Here is a 20,307-nt window from a genome sequence, read left to right as displayed (position 1 = left end):
GCAACCTGAAGCAGTCTGTGTTTCCTTGTTCTCCCAAGCTGCTCCCGGCGCTGTAACTAACCCAGCTGAACGGCATACCTGAGTGTTACTTTAAATAATTAGGAATCTTAGAAGGAAAGGACAGAACTCTGCTTATCGCTCACGCCACGGAGGAAACCCGGGAAGGCAATTTCCTTCATGTATATATATATGTATATATATATATGTATATATATATATGTATATATATATATGTATATATATATATGTATATATATATGTATATATATATATATATATGTATATATATCACTAACATTGTGTATTATAATAAGTGTAATAAATAAAATAAACACTTGCTGTTGAAGCAGATAAAACGCCAAGAGCCAATCACAATAAGCCATGTTTGGTTGCTAGACAACGAGTGGGCCAATTAGCGCTATGCTTGGAGTGCTTGCGGTGGCGTACACTGTCATTAGGAACGACGGGGCTTAAGGAGACGGTCCGGTGCGAGCTGCATTGGAGAGATACGTGTCAAATTGTATCGTAAGGCAAGTGAGTTTTGTTTCCTCATGATGTAAACATTTAAAACACCAACTGTCGAGGCTACCTAACTTGTTCGTCCGGCTGTGGTAGCCCTCCGGCTTCTGTTTTCGCTGTTCTGCGGTGGTAGCGCTCCGTGGACAACGTTAGTTTAGCGCTGACGGCTGGTGAGAAACCCGAATAACATTTGCTTTATTATGCTTTATTTATTTATTTAATTTCATCGGCAAACCTTAACGTTAGCTAAAATAATGCGTGACTGGACACTTTACTTACCTGGGATTTTTGAGTTTCCAATAATTAGGAACACCGACTGCGCAGTTATGGTGTAATAAATCCTTCATTCAAACGGCCAATAATCTTCATTTCCAATTTAAATAATTTTAGAGATGTTTTTAATTTAATATAGCTGCCAATTTTGTAAAGGGATGTAGCTGAACTTTTAATTATATCATATTATATTATACTATTATATGAAGGAAAGATTTACTACAGAGAGCTTTAGCTTCCACCCGGTAAACATAAACAGTGCGGCTTAGTTTAGTTTCTGCTGTGATCCCATCAAGTTCTCCGGTCTAAAATTTCAGTGACTATTTTATGTTATTTCACCATTACACTGTAAACACATTCTGTCAGGACTCAGTTTGTGAATGGTGACCTAATGAGCTAAAGGTTAGTACTTGTTGAGTAGTCTATATAAGCCGGGCCCATGCTCCTCAGGCTTTGTGGCTGAAGGCTTGCCATCTGTTTCTGCAGACTGATTAAGTATCACTGAAACCAAAGGTAGGTCCCCTAAAAGTCACACTTCTCATAACAGATGGTGATAAGAGGGAAAAATGTCTGAGTAAGAGAAATATTTTTAGGTCTCACTCTGGTACAGTAGCTGATGTCTTGTGAAGCGCTGTAAAAGGATGTTGTATGTTTGAAGTAGTGTCAGTGCACACTGTTTATTTTGTTAGAAGGAAATACTTTCCTCACATAATTTTTTTCATTCATGTTTTTGAACGTGAATGCCTGCAGACAAACAAGCATGTTGTCTGTCTGGGATTAGTCTAATCAGCTGATAAGCACATTGTGATGAGAGGATCTCTTGTGTCCCAAACCGTAACCTGTTAGATACTCAGCCTGCACTGACAATGGTTTGATAACAAAAGCTACATTGTTAGATTTGAAGCTAAACGTTTTAAATAAACACACTGTGGGGTAACTGCGAGTGCGCTGGATGTTTTCTGTGTAGCTTGTTGCCACTGATAAGTGAATAAATCACTTATCCTCAGACCGTGCTCTCTAGCTTCATGCCTCCATCTCTCACCACTGCCTCCCAAATCCTTGTAATCCAGACGAGTTGAATCGCTGCTGTTAATCTGATCGTCTATTTCAGGAGCAGGCTGCGTAGGTGGATCCCGTGGCAAACGTTGCCTGTCCTGCAAATGCAGTAGATGATCCAGAGACAAAGCCTGAGGTCTGCACTGCAAACATGCCAGAGTCCTCCCTGGGTGAGTTTTGACGTCTTTAAAGGCCACTGAATATATATCAGTGCAGTGTTGTACCTTCAGTTCTCAATGTCGACCTCGGCTTTGCAGTAAAGAACACTTAATTGATAAATATGATTGATAAAAGCCATTTTTAGTGACACCTAGTAAATGTATTGTTAGACACTGAATCAGCGTAGAGTAATGTACAATACTTAACAGGCTTCTTTCTTTCTCCACAAGTCAAGGACGGTCGCAGCAGCTCTGTTGAATATGGAGCATCCCCCTTGAGACAGTTTAGCCAATCATCACTGCTGCTGCACAGAAACTCCTACATGCTCAGTACCTTCTGCACAGAGCACAATGTGCAACAGTGTCTGTCACACATCAATCAGGTTGGTAGCCTTGCACATTACCACAGCTGTTACTGATGTTAGGTGCCCTATTGAAACGTGTACATGACTGCAGTCTCCTGGGTTTGTCTTGTACTGCTAAAACAAATTAGCCTTTAAAGAAAATCTTTATTTGAATGAATGTTTTCAGGGACACAAGACAGAGAGAATTTGTGTCAGTCCTCCTTCACACTTTTCCCTTTGCTCTGCCTTTAAAGGAAATATCTTCTCTTGGCCTCCCACCAGTTTGGACAGAGTCGGGCGACAGCTCAGAGCTGAATATTGTGGCTGTGCTAAATTGCATGTATGACCTGATTCAGCTGCAGCGCCGGGGCCTCAGAACCCTTGAAAGCATGGAAGTGGAGCAGCTTAAATCTAGCAGCAGTATCGATCACCTGCAGCTCACCATCACTCATCTGAAGGTACACTAGCTCACCTGAAAAACACAGGTAGCATTATCTGTAGTAAAGCAACGTGCTGTTGGTGAATTGGCATTAGAGTTTTGTTTCTTCCTTTTATTTCTGAAAAAACATTGTGATGTGCATCCTTTTGTTAAGCTCTCCAAAACACTTCTGGTCTTTTACTGAGTTCCTGCCCATTGTATTATTTTTTAGGAGCAGCTCGAACTCTCTAAAAGAGAAAACACGGGACTTCTTGAGAGAGAACGGCAGCTGCAGCTGAAAGCAAAAAGTTTGCAGAGCTGTCTGAAGAATGAAAAAGAAGAGGTATTTTTATTAAGTGCTGCCACAGACAGTGTGAGACCAATCTGGCTTTCATGGTCTGGTATTTGGGTTTCAGGAGAAAGGGCGCCAATTTTATTAGAAGTCACAGTTTCTTTTATTCACAATCCCCTAGGTTCAAAAGCTTCAGAACATTATTGCAAGCCGGGCCAGCCAGTACAATCACGAGATGAAAAGGAAGGAAAGAGAATTTAACAAACTGAAGGAACGACTGAATCAGCTGCTGGTTGACAAAAAGGAGAAGAAACAGGGTAAAATCCTCTTTACATCATTCGTTGCATCAATAGTTAATTCAATGTCTTGTGTGTGAGAGGTGAAACTTCTGTCCTTTCAAGTCTCAGAATTTCTTATTTTCCCACATTTGTTCTCCGGGCTCTTCAGCCATTGATGTATTAAACAACATTGGGAGAGCTGATGGGAAGAGAAGCCTTTGGAAAACTGAAAAGACAGAAGCAAAGTAAGTTCACTTCTTTTATATGTCAAATCTGGGTTTTGACTGCAAAGAATCAAGTTAAATGACTAACATTTAACTGTTAGTGTGAAGATTGATTGTATGTGTCAAAGTTATAGAGGTTCAGTCTGATACTGCCTTAGTCACATGATCCTAGAGACTGGGCAAAATGCATATTCTCCAACTAATTCTTGAATAGTTGCAATTTTTTAAAATTTACTGGTTGCAGTGTTGAGGCACAACCTTTACTCCGAGTGCCAAAATTCTCAGTTTCCAGTTTGTGTTGCACCTTCCACAGTTTAACTAGCACTCGGTGAGTAGTTGGCAAGTGTTTGCAGACAGCCTGACAGCTACAGTAACCGCGGCTATCTGCTAGTGACCAAATTAATCATAAGGTGGTCTTTGGTGCATCACTGCATACCTCTTTGTGATTATGTTCACCTATTGACCAGCAACCTCCAATAACCACTCGCCTAGAGACACTGGTGTCTAGACCTGTGTGACTAAGATGACTGGAGAGTGGAAAGTTGGCATTAGAGAAATGACCCCTCTGCTCAATCTTCTTTGTTGCTTGCATAAACTCTTAGTAAGGGTGGCCAGTGGCACTCTGAGAACCCTAGATACATAGGTGAACCTTTTTTGGATCAGAGACACTCCTCTATGTTAGTCGCTATACTTTGGAGCCTCAAACAAGAAGCAGATTAGTGCCTTTGTCAGTTTTCTAGGTCACTCTAATGAACATTTTTGGCAGCATGAACCTCAAACATGGCTGGCACTAATCTTGGATGTTTCCTCTTAAATTGAGCGCAACTGTCTAACTGATAAGAGACCTGTGTTTCTCTTCATAAGGCATGAAGGGGAAATGTATAAGACTCTGCTGAGCGACTATGACGCTCGCCACAGAGAGCTCGTGCTGGAAAATGCAGAGCTGAGGAAAGTGTTGCAGCAGATAAAAAAAGACATGGTGTCCATTCTAAGTTCAAGAAAACCAGCTGCGAAAAGCGACAAACCTGAACACAGTGGCGTACAGGTAGTGTTTGATCACCTTTTGTATACTTTGTATTTTTCTTTTGCGACTCTTCCGTCACATTTTAAAGCCGCTGATGACATTTCCTCGCAATTTCAAACAATCAGCCTCCTTCTTTGTTTCACTTAGTCGTTCAAAAATGTTTGTTAGATGTGCTACCAGGAGACTGGAAAATGTTTGATTGATTTATTCACTCCAGGCCACATCGGAGGAGGAAGAGGAAGAGGAAGAGGTGTTCGATTCCAGTAAGGAAAGTGTAGAGCTTTATTGCTTTCATGCCCGGGAGAAACTGACCAACAGTATTCGTCTCCAGTGGAGGAGACTTAAGAGCCACGTGGAAAGACTGGACAGCCAGGGTAAAATACTGTGACATCAACGATTCCTCACTAATTCAAATAATTGTTTAAATTATTAACTGAAGCCTCTGCTGTGATTGCTCAAAGAATTAAAAGTCAGTATTCACACATGGACCTGTTATGTTTTTTTGTCTGTTAAAATCAAGAAATGTTATGAGCTGATTGGAAGCAAAAGATAATGAATGGTTTGAATATTTTATATACAGCGGCTCTGTCACTTTGTGTTTGATGTTTACTTACTGTTCCTTCTTGTTGAATTCAGTATTTATAAGACATGTTTATTTGGGCTTTTTGCTTAGCATCCTTGGTTCAGATGGTGGAAAGCAAAAACACTGATGCTGTTCCACAAGAGACTCAGGAGGAAGAGATGGACAGACTAAAGCTGGAGATCCAGCAGTGCAAAGACTTTATTCAAACACAGCAGCAGCTCCTGCAGGTACGAGTGAATTAGCCCTGAGGTTGTGTGGATTTAAAAGCTGAAATTTGCACACACAGAGAGAAAGTGTCTTTAATATTTATCGGTGTTGAGTGAAAGGAAAATACATTTACCAAAAACAGGATCAGAGATGTCTGCTACTTCTCACGTTACTCTGGAATGAACACCTGACTTACTGTTGTTTGTGTTTTGGTTGAAACTCATTTTGTTTTATAAATAATCAATAAATTGTTGATTAATTCATCCACGTTCCTTTCTTTCCTATAGCATCAGGTAAGCTCTGCATGTGATGAGGAAACCGCATCCCTGCTAAGCAATTGCTACATGCTTCAAGAGAAGGAGCGCCTCGGGGACGAGTGGAAGACTCTGGAGGAGCAGAGGAAGATCTTTGAGAGGGAGAGGAAGAACTTTACAGAGGCAGCCATCAGACTGAGCCACGAGGTGATTAAAAACAAATATTAGTTTACATCTTGTGCAAAGTTGTGTGCATATGACAGGTAAGATGCTTGAACTGTTTTTAAAACCTTTTTTTGGGTTCATTTTGCAGAGGAAGGCCTTTGAGGAGGATCGGGCAACATGGCTCAAACACCAGTTTTTAAACTTGAGTCCATTTGCAGACTCAAAGAAAACCCCATTGTTAAAATCTAAAAGTGCCTTTTTGATATGTGAGTCTCTCAGTTTTCTATCAGTTTCCCTAAAATGAAGAGCAGCAGTTGCTTTAGATGGTTTGAAAATGTTACGTATTGACAGGAGTTGAAAAAAGGAAAATATATCCAAATAGACTTATGACTAAGTTTCTTTTTAAGTGATGAGTAATTTCCATCAATTCCAGCAGTCATTAAATCAGCCTCTTTTTTCCCCAGCAGCTGAAACAGAGGCGGCTGCGACGGTGGCTCCAGAAAAGCTCATCAAATGTCCTTCAGACACAGCCTCCCCCACACCCAGGTGTGTCGCGCTCGCGTCGGCTTCCACCACTGACCTGTGTCGCACGCTTTGCTTTATCCCAGAAAACAGGTGTGGTTGCTTTATGTGTACCACAGTTTCTGAACTAGTAATAAGCATGGCATAATGTACCTGCATGAACTTAATTTGAAGTTTTCCCCTCAATGTGATTGCAGCTCAGTGCAACCAAAGACAAACGGGGAACATGTGGAGGAATCGGGCACGTTTTGTGGAGATGTTTTCGTCCAGCACCAACAGTGGGAGTACAGCGAGGACCACACACTCTCACAGGACAAGAACAGCTCCATCTGAAGCCAAAAACTCCGTTCACTTGAATCAGACGTATCATGTCCAGTGTTTATGTCTGATGCGTCTGATGGGTGGATGCCAAAGGCCCACAGATGGACTGTAAAATGATTAAACAGCTTAAGAAGGAAAGAGCGTTAAGAGTGACGTTCTGGTTTGCTGGATCTGTATTAATGTACTGCATATAGTATGTAGTTAGTTTACTTATTTATGGTACTGTAAATCATAAATTGGCATATCTTACATTTAGATGCTGCTGATGCAATATGTGACAATATGTGACTGGGTAAATCAAATCAAGTATGCCGGCTCTGTTTACAACACTGAGAATGTGACTGAGTGACAGCTCATTTTTCCAGTAAATGTTGCTGTTAGGTTTGTAACAGGTAGTTTATCTGCTGCTTTGAATAGGAAGAATGTAACATCTTGCACAATTTACATATTATGTAGGAGATAGTGACTTTAGTCCACTGTGACGTTAATATGATTTGTCATGAAACAATTTGTTTCTTTAATGTCACTTTTCTTTTAGGAGCTTTGTGTTGACAGGTGGCCGTTATTTTCCTCTCAAATGTTAAATGACATGTTCATGTTCACGCTCATTATAGTTTTGACTTCTATCGGGGAAGTAATCACTGATTTTTTTTTTAATCATCACTGCCTCTCCTGGTTCCCATTCCTCTGTGGTGGACTGAGACTGGAAAACAAAATGCACTATAAGAAGAATACCATGGCACCAATAATTATAGCCATTCAATGGGTGTGTTTATTAAGAGGTAAAATAAAATACTTTATCTATATGAATAGAATACACTTGGTTTTGTATACTAAACACGGCATCATTCATTAATGTGTGTTTCAATGTTCTTCCTTTGCACAAACTGAGTGCATACAAAACTTCTGTTGACTTTAGGACATCACTATGTGTGTGTTTCTGAATCACTAGTTCATTCGAAGTCAACAGTAGAGGTGGACGGATTGATCCAAATAGTTTCGACACCAATGCTGGTATTGGTATCAGATCAATACTTTGTTTCTATCCTCTTAAGTTCAATTTCATTCATAGCCTAAAGCACATTTAAACAACAGAAGTTGACCCAAAGCTCTTTGGAAACAGGCATATTTACATTCCATGTCCAAAAAAATCTTTCAAATTACACAAAAAGCTGAAAGGTGTGTTTTAGTGGCTTAAGTAATTATTGTGCAAAGTAAAAATCACAGTAGAAGTCTTTAAAAGGCGTTCAGAATTTGCAAAATGATTGTGATGTATCTAATAAATGACAACGCACTGCTCTTCTCTACATAAGCTGCCTTTATATGTTAGTAGTCCCACTATCAGTGTTTGGATCGATACCAAAATTTGGAGAATTACACAACACTTGTCATCTGGCATGTGCAAATTAATTGCAGTCACCACACTGTATAAGGGAAGCATTTATGTGGATGATATCACAGAAAGCAGGGAAGTGGATGGAGAATATGGATCACTTATTTAAGCCAGAAGGAAAACTGGCAATTACTGAATTTATATGGGTGCGTTCAGCTTCACACTTTATTTCACAGATGATCTCATTTCTATTGTCTCTGTGTTACAATAAATGTAATAAACAGTCTTATTCGGTACAGATTTTCCTTTTGAAATTCGCCAGAGTTCATTTTTAGCTCAGTAAGTTTATCTGGAGATTCGCTTTATTTAAAATAACATTCAAAACATACATGTAATGTCTGAGACTGACAGTGCTGTTGTTAAGCACACTGAGCTGTGCAGGTGCAGGCGAGGTGACTCTCCGTAGTTTCCATCAGGTCCACGCTCTTATACACGCTGGAGGGGCTGGAACCTGCGGACGTGAAGGGAGCAAAAATAATTAGAAACTCCGTGTTTTTCTCCACGATGTTGCATTTTTAATCTTTGTAGACTCACCAGCTGGAAGGCAGTGGAAGCCAACAGTGACGCTGGTGGTGCGCACAGGGAAGCACCCAGGCATGCAGCGCAGTACAGGGTCGACAGAGTAGCACTTGGAGTTCTGAGCTTGCATGTTTCCCTGCTTCTCCAGCTGCACCGATTCATGCCTCATACGGCACTCTGTAACACAGCAGGGATTTTAGGGTTCCTGATAGATTCAGTATATTATTCTTTAGAAGACTTGCCATGATTACATCAGATATCTTTGTCTTACCAGTGGCGTCTCTGCAGTTCTCAGCTGGCAGAATCCAAGAATGAGCAAAGCTCACTGCTGTCGTGGCTATCCATCCAGTGGGTGTGCGATACTCCTGCATGGTCTCCCCGTCAGCCTTTCCGCAGAGCCCACAAGTCTTCCCCTTCATCCAGTCCACAACTTTAATCTGCATCGTAGGATCACGTGATTAATCAGACGTCAATTTTAACTGAATTTCCATCTCGCTTGGTCTTTTTCGTTTTTCCTTTTAAGCTCATAACCAAAGTTATCAGTTTTGCTTTTACCTTCCATGACTTCTTGTCAAAGTAGACTTCATGAAGACCAAAGCTAGCTGCATACACAGAGATGCCTTCGCCACTTTGTTTGATCTGGATGTCAGCTGTAAGACAAAAAGGTTCCATGATTACTCTCGTTTTTTCAACACAAAGATCTGGGATAAAATTTGATCGTAGGTTTGATGGTAGTTTGCAAAATCCGATTCAAAGGTTTTAGACTGCATAGAAACCTCGGGGATAATGATAGGGCAGGTTGCTCGTGAGTATTTCCAGCCCGTTCACATCCACAGTCACACTGGTTCTCCTCTGATAGAGGTCAATGTCTCTGCACGAGAAGAAATAAAAAGACTCAGTTTTGTCAAAAACCAGAGTTTCTTTCGTGTTTTTAATGAAATCTTACATGTGAGCAATTTTCACACTGATCTGCTTGTGTTCAGTGCGATCCTTCCTCAGTAGAACGATGAATTTCAGCTCGTCTGTGCCGTCCTGTGCCAGAACCTGATAGCAGTTTGAGGGCATCTCGTTCTTTAATTTCTCGTTGTTGAATGTGGTCAGTGTATTGCCGGTGAAGCTACATTCAACTGAGGAGGGGAAAAAATGATGTGTCAGAAAAGGACACAGCCTGTCCACGTTTAAATGACAGGCACGAGCCATTACCTGCGCCAGCCGCAGCTAACAAGTGCTTGACCTTTCCAGAGACGTCACCGAAGGGAGTAAGATCTTTGATCTCGTTACTTGGCAGAGTGATGGGAAGATGCAAAGCCCGCTTATGAACAGTGCTCTGTAAACAGAATAATTATTGTGAGAAAAATCAAAACATATGATTTTGAAACAACAACTTTGCTGTTCGTACTCTCGGTGTTTTCCAAATCAGGTCGATGATCTTGTCAGATACTACAGCCACAGTAAGCGAGAGCTGCTTGTCGCTGTTTCTGTCCTTTTCCTGAATCAAGCCGGCTGGCATGTGAGCAGAAATGTACTTATACATCCTGCAAAGGAATTTACAGATATCAGATGGTTTCATATTGTCTGTATGACATGCGTGACAGTGTCTGTGAAGTTTCGTACGTCTTTGCACAATGCTTGAGATCAGACGGTAACCGATTCCAGTCCACCTTCAACCGAGCTGCAGGGTTTCGACCGACAAGACCAGTTTCCGCTGTAATCGCGGTGTCATATTGGTTGCATTCTGCTCCCCAGTTCATTTTAGCCTAGAAAGAACAAATCGAAATGACAAATGGCAGAAAGGTTTAGGTTCGTTTTTTTCGTGCTATGCTTAGTTCAACATCCAAAAATAAGGCGGACAGTGTCTCACTTTGACTTTGTGCATGCTCAACACGGCTCCATCAGCACAGAGCCTCCAGTTGTTATCAGGAACAATGTCATCTAGAATGATCTGAAGTCTGCTGGTGGTTTTGTCCATGTAAGCAATGAACTGGTATCCCTGCTTCTTCTTGTCAGCTTTAACAGCACGGAAGATCATGCCAAACACGGCAGCTTGACTGTCAAGGAACCGCTTCTGTGGGGACAACTATTCATGTGAGTACATCCATAAAATCCCTCGCCGGAAAGAAGATTTGACGGGATTTGACCTTATGTTGGATAGCGTCCAAGCTTGAGCCACTGCTTCTGCTTCTGAAAACCTCTGATGATGTGGCTTTAGAGGTGTGATGCTACAAGAATGCCATATAGTGCCACGCAAAAGACAACACAAGTTACCACCTGTGCAAACTGTACAATGTGCAGTATTGTCATACTTCAAACATGGTGTAAATGGGTTCTCACTGGAGTCTTGTGACCCTTGTGGTTTTTCTTGTGCTTCTCTTTGTGTTTCTCTTTGTGATTCTCCTTCGATTTGTGGCGATGACTCGCAGGTTGCTATGAAGAAACATTTTGTCAGCAACCACAGTGGCCATATATACTCAGATAACTATGAGATTTCAAATCAATTAAAACTATAGATAGAAAACAGAATATTAATAAAATGCTGACTTATACAATATAAATATTCAAACAGTAGTAGTGACAGCTCAAGCGGCTCTTTGTCTGAATATAATACAGCATGTTTACCTTTCTTTGGTGCACACTGTAGTGAGAAGAGCTTGAACTAAGACTGAAGAGCGACGCAAAGCTTGATGCAAAGCTGGACTTGGAAGTACCGACAGAGGTGGAGAAGCTGAAGCTGCTGCTTCTTTTGCTTGTGCTGCTGCTGCTTCTACTTATGCTGCTGCTTCTACTACTACTGATACTGCTGCTTCTACTACTGCTACTACTACTACTACTGCTGCTGCTACTACTGCTGCTTCTGCTGCTACTACTTATGCTTCTGCTGCTTCTACTACTACTGCTACTGCTGCTGCTACTGCTGCTGCTACTCCTGCTACTACTACTTCTACTACTACTGCTACTACTACTACTGCTGCTGCTGTAACGTCTTTTCACCAACTGGACTTGTTGAGCAGTTGCATCAATGGTCTTCCTGCTAGAATGGGATGAAGAGCTGGAGTTAGAGGAAGAGGAGCTGCCAGGAAGGCGAGAGCTCCTGGAACTGGAGGACGACGAGGAAGAGGACATGGTGCTATTCTTCTGGGTAGAGGCCAGGATTTTGTGGAGCTTCATTAAGACTGGTGTTTCCTCGGGGATTTCTTCTTCTCTAAGGGTGATGTGTTTGATGATCTTCTGTGCAGCCTTACTTCCAAGTTGAACCTCTAATTCCAGTCTCTCAGCAGCTTCACCTTCGACTGAAAGCATCATCAGTTAATGCGGTTAGCAGCTAATTTCTGCACTGTGTCACTAGAAAAAGCACTTTTCTAAGTTCTTACTTGGTATGACAGAAAAAACAGCAGAGTGCTTTCCAGCCAGTTTATACACTGCAGCATCCCCCGTGTGAGCAGTGGCAATCTTGAGACAGGCCTTGAGTCCAGCGTTAACAGTCTGAGCGCAGTACTTCTTCTTACTCTTCACCATTTTAGATTTGATGTGCCTGCCAGCTTTCTGACGTTGAGAAATGAACTCTGCGGATCTCGACTATGAGGAGAAAGTATGTAAATTACATAAAAAAGACACAATATTTTTTTTATATCTCTAAAACGGTTTTAAATTCACCTCATTAGCAGCATCAGAAGAAGTGTTATTCGATATAAGAATCTGTCTTGGGTTGGCAGGGATCACAGGAGTGATACTTTCTCCCGAAACAGGATTTCTTACCACAGCAAAAGTCTCAACCCTGTTAAAGAGAAGCAAGGATGAACCGTAATCATCAGTGCAAAGGTAAAAGCATCTCAGAAGCGATGTTTAAGAATATGCAATAAATTAAAGATGTCATGGCTTACTCCACAGCGGTAATGTTTTCAGGCACTGAAACAGGAAGAGCTGTGAAGTTTAAGTAGCCCTCATTGATGTTAAATGTGACTTCAGTTTTGGCAGGTGCGATGGAGTAGAGTTTGGCTCTTGATACCATGACAGCCTGGAGTATGGCAGTGTTTATCCCGAACACAGCAAATGTGTTCACAGCCGCACTAGAAGAGGAGGACAGTTGAACATTATATTACATTTGTTGGTAACACGTCATAATACAGCCGGCGCCCAAGAGGTTAATTCCCCTAGAAATAAGTGGAATTTCCTTATATTACACCTGAAATTACAATATAATTATATTTACCAACAAATACCCAGAGGTAGACTCAGTTGCATAAGGGTAATAATTTAAGTTTTTTACAAGAAAATAATAATTACACTGTTAGTAATTTTACATTATGCACACATACCTTTAATCTGCATGTAACTTCAGGTATTTTAGAGGAATGGAGACATAAATCATGCAAATTATAATGTGAGTAATTTTAAATAGTACAGAAATACCTGCATCACTCAGGTCGCTTGCACACAGACTCTATTCAGACCTTTTCTTTGCACTACTTCCAACCTGTTTGCAACTATTTTGTTGTCTAACGTGCGCCTTTCCCTTATTTTTGTATATATCCCTCTTGATTGTATATATTCCTGCTGTACACTATTTATATTTTATTTTGGCACAAATAGTGTGGAGCATCTGCAATTTTGTTGTACATGTACAATGACAATAAATGGCTATTCTATTCTATTCTATTCTATTCTATTCTAATATCTTTAAATATTGCTTAAGAAAATTCAAGTAGTGCGTATCTTTGAGTATTTTACAGGAAAAGAGACACAAATTGTACCTTAATTTTTTTTTATTTTAAGAAAACAAGGAAATTCATGGATAAGTAACTTTAAGTAGTATGCAAGTAGTTATAAGTATTGTGTTTCCAGGAAAAGACAAATTGTACTGTAAGCAATTTAAACAGTACAGAAGTAGCAATAAAAGTGAGTAAGCAGTGTGTAACTTTGGTTATTTTGCAAGAAAAGAGACACAAATTACACTGAAAGTAATTTTAAATAGTCAAAGGAGCTTGGAAAGAAAAGCGTCTGGACTTCTTTAAGTTGCTTGAAGACGTTTCACCTCTCATCCGAGAAGCTTCTTCAGTTCTAAGGTCAAATGGTGGAGAGTCCCAGATATAAACCTAGTGGGAGTGACCCCCCACAGAGGGACAAAAGGACCCCCTGATGATCCTCTAGTCGCCTGAGCCAAGGTGTGAAACTGGGTGTGGGTCCCAATCAGCCAGGGTTTCGGGTGTGTTCATTGTGAAACCTGGCCCCACCTTATCATGCGAATTCCTGAGGTCAGATGGCCCAGGATGTGAGTGGGCGTTAAGGCGTCTGGGGAGGGATCTCAAAAGGGAACTCTCCACCATTTGACCTTAGAACTGAAGAAGCTTCTCGGATGAGAGGTGAAACGTCTTCAAGTAACTTAAAGAAGTCCAGACGCTTTTCTTTGCAAGCTCCTTTGACTACGATGACCTGGATGACTGAGAACCTTCACAGTCATTTTAAATAGTACATGAAGAGTTTTGAGTAATGCATAAGTAATTTTAAGTAGTGCGTAACTTCAGGTATTTTACAGAAACTGAGGCACAAACACAAAATTAAGCCATTTTCAGTGGGGAGCTTCCCCATCTCACACTGCAGGTACCTGCTGTATTTTAGGTTCTCCAACCATCAAGTAGCTTAACTTTGCCTTTTTACATTTCAGTATTCATTATGCTGGTGTGAACCATTCAGGTAAAATAATTTCAGGTAAAATTCTTGGAAATTCCCACTTGATTCCAGGGGTAGAATTAAACCCTTAGTTATGTGCTGTGTTATAAAGTATTAGCCATTTACTATTGTAGCGACAGCTATTGCCCCACCTTGGCGTGACCTTGGTAGTAATGTATATGTCTGCCTTGAGAAGGTATCTGAGATAAAAGTCTTCTGGCAGAGCTGGAGTTGTCGTGACTTTGACTAAGAAAACAGAAGAGAAAAGTTACTTTTCTGCACATTGTTATGATATTTCCACATTAATTTATTAAAAGGAAGTTTGCAACTTCTTCTTTCTTTGAAAGAAGTTTAAAAAAATGCTCAAAACTTTTAAAGAAGTTTTGGTGTTGATGGAAATATTAGGTCGTTAAGTAATATTCACTCACTTTGACCACGAACAGCAGCCACAGCAGCAGTGTACAGACCGAGCTCCATGGGGAAACCAGCTATAGTAGGCATGATACGTCTCACCTCATTAGCCAGCAGAGGCTTAACAAAGCGCCAAGTAGGACCAGACTGCAGAGCCTTGAAAACATCTCTACCAAACGTGTCAGCATCGTTATTGCCAAGGATGAGCTGCAGGGGAAGAATATTTTATAAATATTGCGTCTTGCAAAATCGTGATTAAACTGATCTTTAGGTTGATGGGTTGTTTGTTTAAATCGTACATTAAAGGTGTTGCCAAACCAGTTTTTGTCAAAGTCAACAAAGGCAACTTCTTGTCCAAAACACTTGACGTAGATGGAAGTCAGGGGTTTGCTGTTGGGTGCAGACTTCCAGTGAGAGAGCTGTAGAGAGAGAGATGCAGTCCAGCTGATCACTAGTCTTCTGTTTCATTTTGCAGATAGCAGATAAGATGTCCCTGTCGTTCTTGTAACTTTATGGTGTTGCTTACAGCCCTAATGACATGTTTCATCCTGGTGACCCTGTCAGCACTATCAAAAACTGCTGGGTTTTTCAGAAAAGCCTCCTGTAGTGCCCCAGTTCTTACTCCCACCTAGAAAAAAAAAGACAAGTAACTTTCAGGTTAGTTATTAAATATCTGGACTGATTTCGGTTTCCTTTACCTCCAGAATGTCAGCAGCAGCTCCAGCAAAGAAAGCCTTGATCCTAGACGTAATAGATTTGGGCATGATGGTGGCAGCATCATTGATGTAGTAAGCAGTCGCAGCAGCACCAAGCATAAAGGGACCTAACAGAGAGTTTAATGAGATGCAGTTAAACATTATTAAATCGAAAATAAAGATCCAGGTTAGTTAAACCAGGCACGGCGATTCTCACTGTTATAGACGTCGACATGGATGGCTTTGCTGAAACGTGAGCTCAGTTTGTCCAGGTTTGGGCCCAACATTCTCAGGCCAGCTTTGCATGCTGCAGCACTGCAGTGATAACATGAAAGAGCTCACTGCAGGATGGATCAAATCACAGAGATTTATCCGATTGTGACGAAGGATTAGAAAGCACTCTTACACTGAGGCATAAATAACGCTGGTGCTCCAAGTCAGGGACTTCATGTGGGAGTAGGTGAAGCTTGCTACTTGCAAATTTGTATCTGTCTTCACAATATGAACAACAGCTGACACCAAACTCATTGAAGGTTTTGTCTCAAAGAGCACCATGCACGCAAGCATGCGGATCTCTGCATGAAGAGTCTTGTCCCCGTAGAGCTGAAAGGCTAAATACTGGACCTAATGTATGAGAGAACGCAGACTCAGTGTGGAGCTTTGTGCAAAACTAGAATGATCAGGAAATCTCTGCGTTGATAATTCACCGTTTTAGGCTCCTTTTTGGCGATGTTCCTCAAGGCCATCATGGCTTCAGCATGAACTCTCACTGGCAGTGATGAACCTAATTTACTATGTAGGGGCAGCATCTTTGTGATTGTCTTGAGGCTAGAAGGATGCGCAGCATTTCCCAAAGCCTTCACAAACAGGATGATGTCCTCTGTGTTTCCATCTTTCAGAGCCTGTGCAAGAAGGTCTTGAATGGGCTGCAAGAGCAAATAAGGAAGTAAATCACCCGTTCTCTCATTCTTAAATGTGTACGTGATTCTAAGGCAGCATGTAAGGTCAATGTTATATTACCTGTATGAGCTTAGCAGGACAGGAAGTCCTCTCATAGCAGTGTTTGTAAATCATGGTACCGTAGCCAAGGAATACAATCTGGCGCAGAACTGGGTTTCTCGCGATGCTGCTTTCCTTTGATAGGCTCTAAAACATCACACAGAGTTAAGAGTATCAGAGTTAATGCAAAAACGTCCCTTCTTACTCTGGACAAAATAACTTGACTTCACTAGATATGTTGAGATTTACCGACCTCGATGACCTCAATGGCCTCGGTGGTTGCTGTCACCATGTGAAACGAAGTAATCAAAGCCTGAACGGCTTCAAACACAGTTATGGTTTCTGCTAGGTATTTCTCTTTGATAAATCTCAGAGCATCAGGATTTCCCACAGCAGGAATGGCGTCCATGATCCATTTTCTGAAACAATAAAAAGGAAGTTTGCCAAATTGTGCAAATATCTTTACATGATATTTTAAACATTTAATCAGTGAAATCACCTGTGGGCAGAACTCCCTGAGTGTTTGCTCCACAGGTTCTCCAGAGTTTCATTGGAGGCTGCACGGAGGAGTTGAACAAACTTCAAAAATTCCAGAGGTGCATCTTCATGAACTTTTCCTACAGCCTGTTTGACCAGGTGATTCAGAGTGTCCTCGAGCTAATGACACAGGGGTAAACAGGATATCACCGAGCACGGCACAGACTTTTAATTCATGCCTTAGCAATAATCTCTTAATTACGACAATACCTGAGACTCTATGTCGTTGATATTGAGGAGCAGAATGGGTAACTGAAGAAGCTCAGTGGAGAATTGATATGTGAGATTTCCACGGTGTGGATACTGAGCCAGGGGTGGTGGTGTAGTGGGTGCATAAGGGGGTGTTTGAACCTCAAGGAGCATCAAGGATTGCCTTGAATGTGGAAAGAAAAGTTCATTTACGTTCTTTGAATCAATTTTTGTATTCACAGTTGTTATGGACATACTTGGTCTCCATATGGGCAGCTCCATGCTGCTCGCTGAAAGGTGAGAACTGGATCAGCTCATGGACCGATGCCTCCTTGATCTGGATGCCATTATCGAGTGGTTTCATGATGTAACTGTATGATGAAACTCCTTTCAGGTTTTTAGTGTCCTGTAAGAACAAAGCTGTTGCTTGTCATGCATCCCATCACTTTCACAGATGTTTCCTGATATAAAATGTGTAAAACCTACCTCCTGGCACTTTCCACATTTCTCTGTGTATGCTAACCCCATGTCTTTAGTTATTCTTTCTTGACAGTGGTTCATATCTCTGGTCTTTCTCAGATAGACACGTTCAGCCTCTGTGTCCTCAGTGATGGAGTAAAGTGTCTTGCACACACCCTGAGTTCCAGCCTATAGAGCAGCACACATATTCAGTAGGGAGATTCAACTTCTTGTCACACACAGGTTTATAAAGATCTTTCACCAACCTCCTGCAACTCGTAGACATTTTGTGTCTTTTTGATGTTGAGCTGAAAGACATTCAGGATACCTCTGTAGATGTTAAGCACTGTTGTTGAGACGGTTTCAGGGGCGAAGACTTTTCCCACAGCACCATTGACATACTCAAACTTAATGGGAGTCGTGAGCTCAGCTTGGAGGGCTGAAGTCAGCTCAGTTGCTGGGATAAAAGGATCCTCGGGCCAAATTCCACTATACTCCTGGAGCTCAGGTTCCTCAAGCTTTCATATAAGAGTAAGGTTTAATTCAATTAGTATACATGTAAAAGGTAAATGACTGCAGCTTGTGCAGGATTTTGATCTTTACCTTAATGAAGTATGTGTTCTGGTCTATAGCATTGATGCTAACTTTGCTGCTGATATTTAGTCCAGCTCTCGCTGAACCTTTCTCTAGCAGGCCCGCCAGGAGCAGCGCCTCATACTTGTACACGTAGGTTTTACCAGCTTCAAAAACAGGATCTGGAAGAAGTCAGTGAATGTAATTTATATGACTCATTTGTGAAATTATATGAACTATAAACTCTAAACCAGGCCTACAGTTTTTGTTTCACAATGAACACAGTATTAAACTTACCTTGATGTTGAAGATCACCAGCTGTAAGAAAATAAGAAAGAAATCAGTAATACAGCGAGTAAAATCTGAAACTATTACAACATTTGAAAACATAGTTTGCATTTTGTTTTACAAATTAAAACCAGAGGTAAAAGGAAAGCAGTGCACTGTAAATGTTAAAGGCCGAACATTGTGATTATACAAACCACTAATTCAACCCCAAATCTCTTAAGCATGTTTCAGAACTGAGCCAGACAGAGACTCAAAGCACAAAGAGATTTAGAAAAATCTGTTGAAAAAAAGAAAACACACAAAAAAAGAATCTGAATCCACAAACAATGCCAAAACATATGAATGGGCTTGAATATGCTTTTCAGCAGTGTTTATATGTTATGATTTATATTTACTGTGCAAATCACTGCATGTTCGCTCCAAAGACTCTGCTCTGAAATTTCATTATAATTGTGTACAATAAGACTTCTATTTTAATTCAGATAATGAAGTAGTAAAGATGAGCAACTAAACCAAATGATAGGCAAAGTTTTGCTGGAAATGGAAATTTGAATGTCTTTGAATGTTGTGGTGGAATTTTCTGTTAATAAAGTCTGCAACAAGGTCAGCTGTGGTCAAGCCGCTTTATTTACTGCATGCAGGAGAGCAAACGCACATCAAACATCACAGTTCTACAGTCATGAAAGCTTTGTCCTTGAGGCGTCACAGGTCTCTTTTATACCCTCACACACAAAACCCTGCATCTTTTCAGTTACAACTATTTTTCATCCCACCCGACTGTTGCTGGGCAGGAAAGACTTCCCACTACCTATGCTCCAGGAAGCACCTGGACTGGTCTTCTTGGGAATTTTGTCCTTCTACACCTTAACAGTCAGTAGATACATAGTGAAACATCGTTAAGCATAGCTAAGCAGTTACACCTGGTCATATTGAAACACACACACCCTTCATCTAAGAAACAAAAGGTTATACAAAATCCTACAGTGACTAAACACCTGAATCGAAATGTGAGGATAAACTAGAATTTTCCCCATTACAAAGTCACACTGTACAAAACTTAGCGGTTCTTTGTGAGTAGAGTCTACAGTAGCTGACAAACTGACCCATTTTAAACTGATCTTGATCATTTGAATTGATTTTAGTTATTAAAGTGAGCTAAAATGCTTTTTCATTTCTAGTTCTAGGTTTAAGCTCCCTGCTTACAAGAAAAGTTGAACTGCTGGGTCTGTATATATTAAAATTCACATAAAGCACCAAATATGTAACAAACACGCAGCATGTTTTCTGTTACATATGCCTAAAAATGAAAACCTTTTTTTAAAAGAGGCATAAACCCACTACCAATTTATAACAAGTACATAACTATAATTTGTCTTTACCTACATTCAACTCAATTCAAATGTTATTTACATTTCACCAAATCACAACAACAGTTGCTTCAAGGTGCTTTTTATTGTTGGGTAAAGACCCTACATTACACTGACATTACCATTCAACGCATAATCAATAAAACTCCAAATATGAAATCAGCATTATTTTTGAACATATTTATAAAATAGCAAAGTTTTGCACAAACATCATCACTCACCCACAACGGCCAGAATCAGGGCGAGCACGAGCGCTCTCATTGCTGACAGGGTGGTGCTGGTCTGCAGAGTAAGCAGCCTTTTAAAGGGAAATTTGTGCTGACAAATTGCACGAAGGTATGATTCAAACCCCTGGACATTTGATCATTGCACTCATATATCAGTGAATGAAAAGTCAGGGTCACCTGCCCTTGTTCTCTTCAAATATGGCAGGCTAAGTCCTGACGTGATGTGTAGAAATTTTCATTGCGTTTCAGTCGAAAGTAAAACTGAAAAATAGAATTTTTTTCACAACAATCAAATTTTGTTGCAGTGTATTTGCCGATGTGTTTATCTTTTCACTTTTTTTCCTGACA

General features: G+C 40.7%; 2 protein-coding genes across 5 annotated transcripts; one reads left to right on the top strand and one right to left on the bottom strand.

Moving 5' to 3' along the window:
* The first annotated feature begins 394 nt into the window (after positions 1 to 394).
* LOC101478058 (afadin- and alpha-actinin-binding protein) lies at positions 395 to 7,476 on the top strand. Of its 4 annotated transcripts, none has more exons than XM_076874453.1 (14): positions 395 to 530; positions 1,904 to 2,018; positions 2,238 to 2,389; positions 2,605 to 2,808; positions 3,001 to 3,111; positions 3,242 to 3,377; positions 3,508 to 3,583; positions 4,427 to 4,607; positions 4,804 to 4,960; positions 5,260 to 5,396; positions 5,664 to 5,837; positions 5,944 to 6,061; positions 6,263 to 6,410; positions 6,515 to 7,476. In XM_076874453.1, the coding sequence occupies exons 2-14, from the start codon at positions 2,000 to 2,002 to the stop codon at positions 6,648 to 6,650; spliced, it is 1,749 nt and encodes a 582-aa protein (XP_076730568.1). In that variant the 5' UTR covers positions 395 to 530; positions 1,904 to 1,999; the 3' UTR covers positions 6,651 to 7,476. The 4 variants fall into 4 exon arrangements, with proteins under 4 accessions (XP_076730568.1, XP_076730566.1, XP_023011070.1 ...); XM_076874451.1 differs by having other exon boundaries at positions 6,260 to 6,410; XM_023155302.2 differs by having other exon boundaries at positions 403 to 534; positions 6,260 to 6,410.
* A 136-nt stretch (positions 7,477 to 7,612) lies between these two features.
* Positions 7,613 to 19,993, bottom strand: LOC101477499 (vitellogenin-1). The gene is made up of 34 exons (XM_012921910.4): positions 19,954 to 19,993; positions 18,375 to 18,395; positions 18,108 to 18,259; positions 17,771 to 18,022; positions 17,532 to 17,693; positions 17,303 to 17,451; positions 17,067 to 17,229; positions 16,819 to 16,976; positions 16,573 to 16,738; positions 16,341 to 16,466; positions 16,028 to 16,246; positions 15,727 to 15,944; positions 15,538 to 15,635; positions 15,324 to 15,448; positions 15,152 to 15,253; positions 14,925 to 15,044; positions 14,643 to 14,832; positions 14,367 to 14,460; positions 12,429 to 12,614; positions 12,202 to 12,322; positions 11,919 to 12,123; positions 11,167 to 11,837; positions 10,882 to 10,974; positions 10,689 to 10,769; positions 10,412 to 10,615; positions 10,165 to 10,307; positions 9,950 to 10,085; positions 9,754 to 9,877; positions 9,497 to 9,677; positions 9,327 to 9,421; positions 9,106 to 9,200; positions 8,822 to 8,987; positions 8,566 to 8,727; positions 7,613 to 8,482 (listed from the first exon to the last, which is right to left on the bottom strand). Exons 1-34 carry the CDS (start codon positions 19,991 to 19,993, stop codon positions 8,391 to 8,393), a joined length of 5,310 nt encoding a protein of 1,769 aa, XP_012777364.3. The 3' UTR covers positions 7,613 to 8,390.
* Positions 19,994 to 20,307: the final 314 nt, after the last annotated feature.

This window comes from Maylandia zebra, linkage group LG15 (genome assembly GCF_041146795.1).
Source record: "Maylandia zebra isolate NMK-2024a linkage group LG15, Mzebra_GT3a, whole genome shotgun sequence".
In the NCBI taxonomy this organism is placed as follows: Eukaryota; Metazoa; Chordata; class Actinopteri; order Cichliformes; family Cichlidae; genus Maylandia; species Maylandia zebra.
The sequence above is the reverse complement of the archived record's forward strand: the minus strand, read 5'-3'. Positions and strand labels throughout refer to the sequence as shown.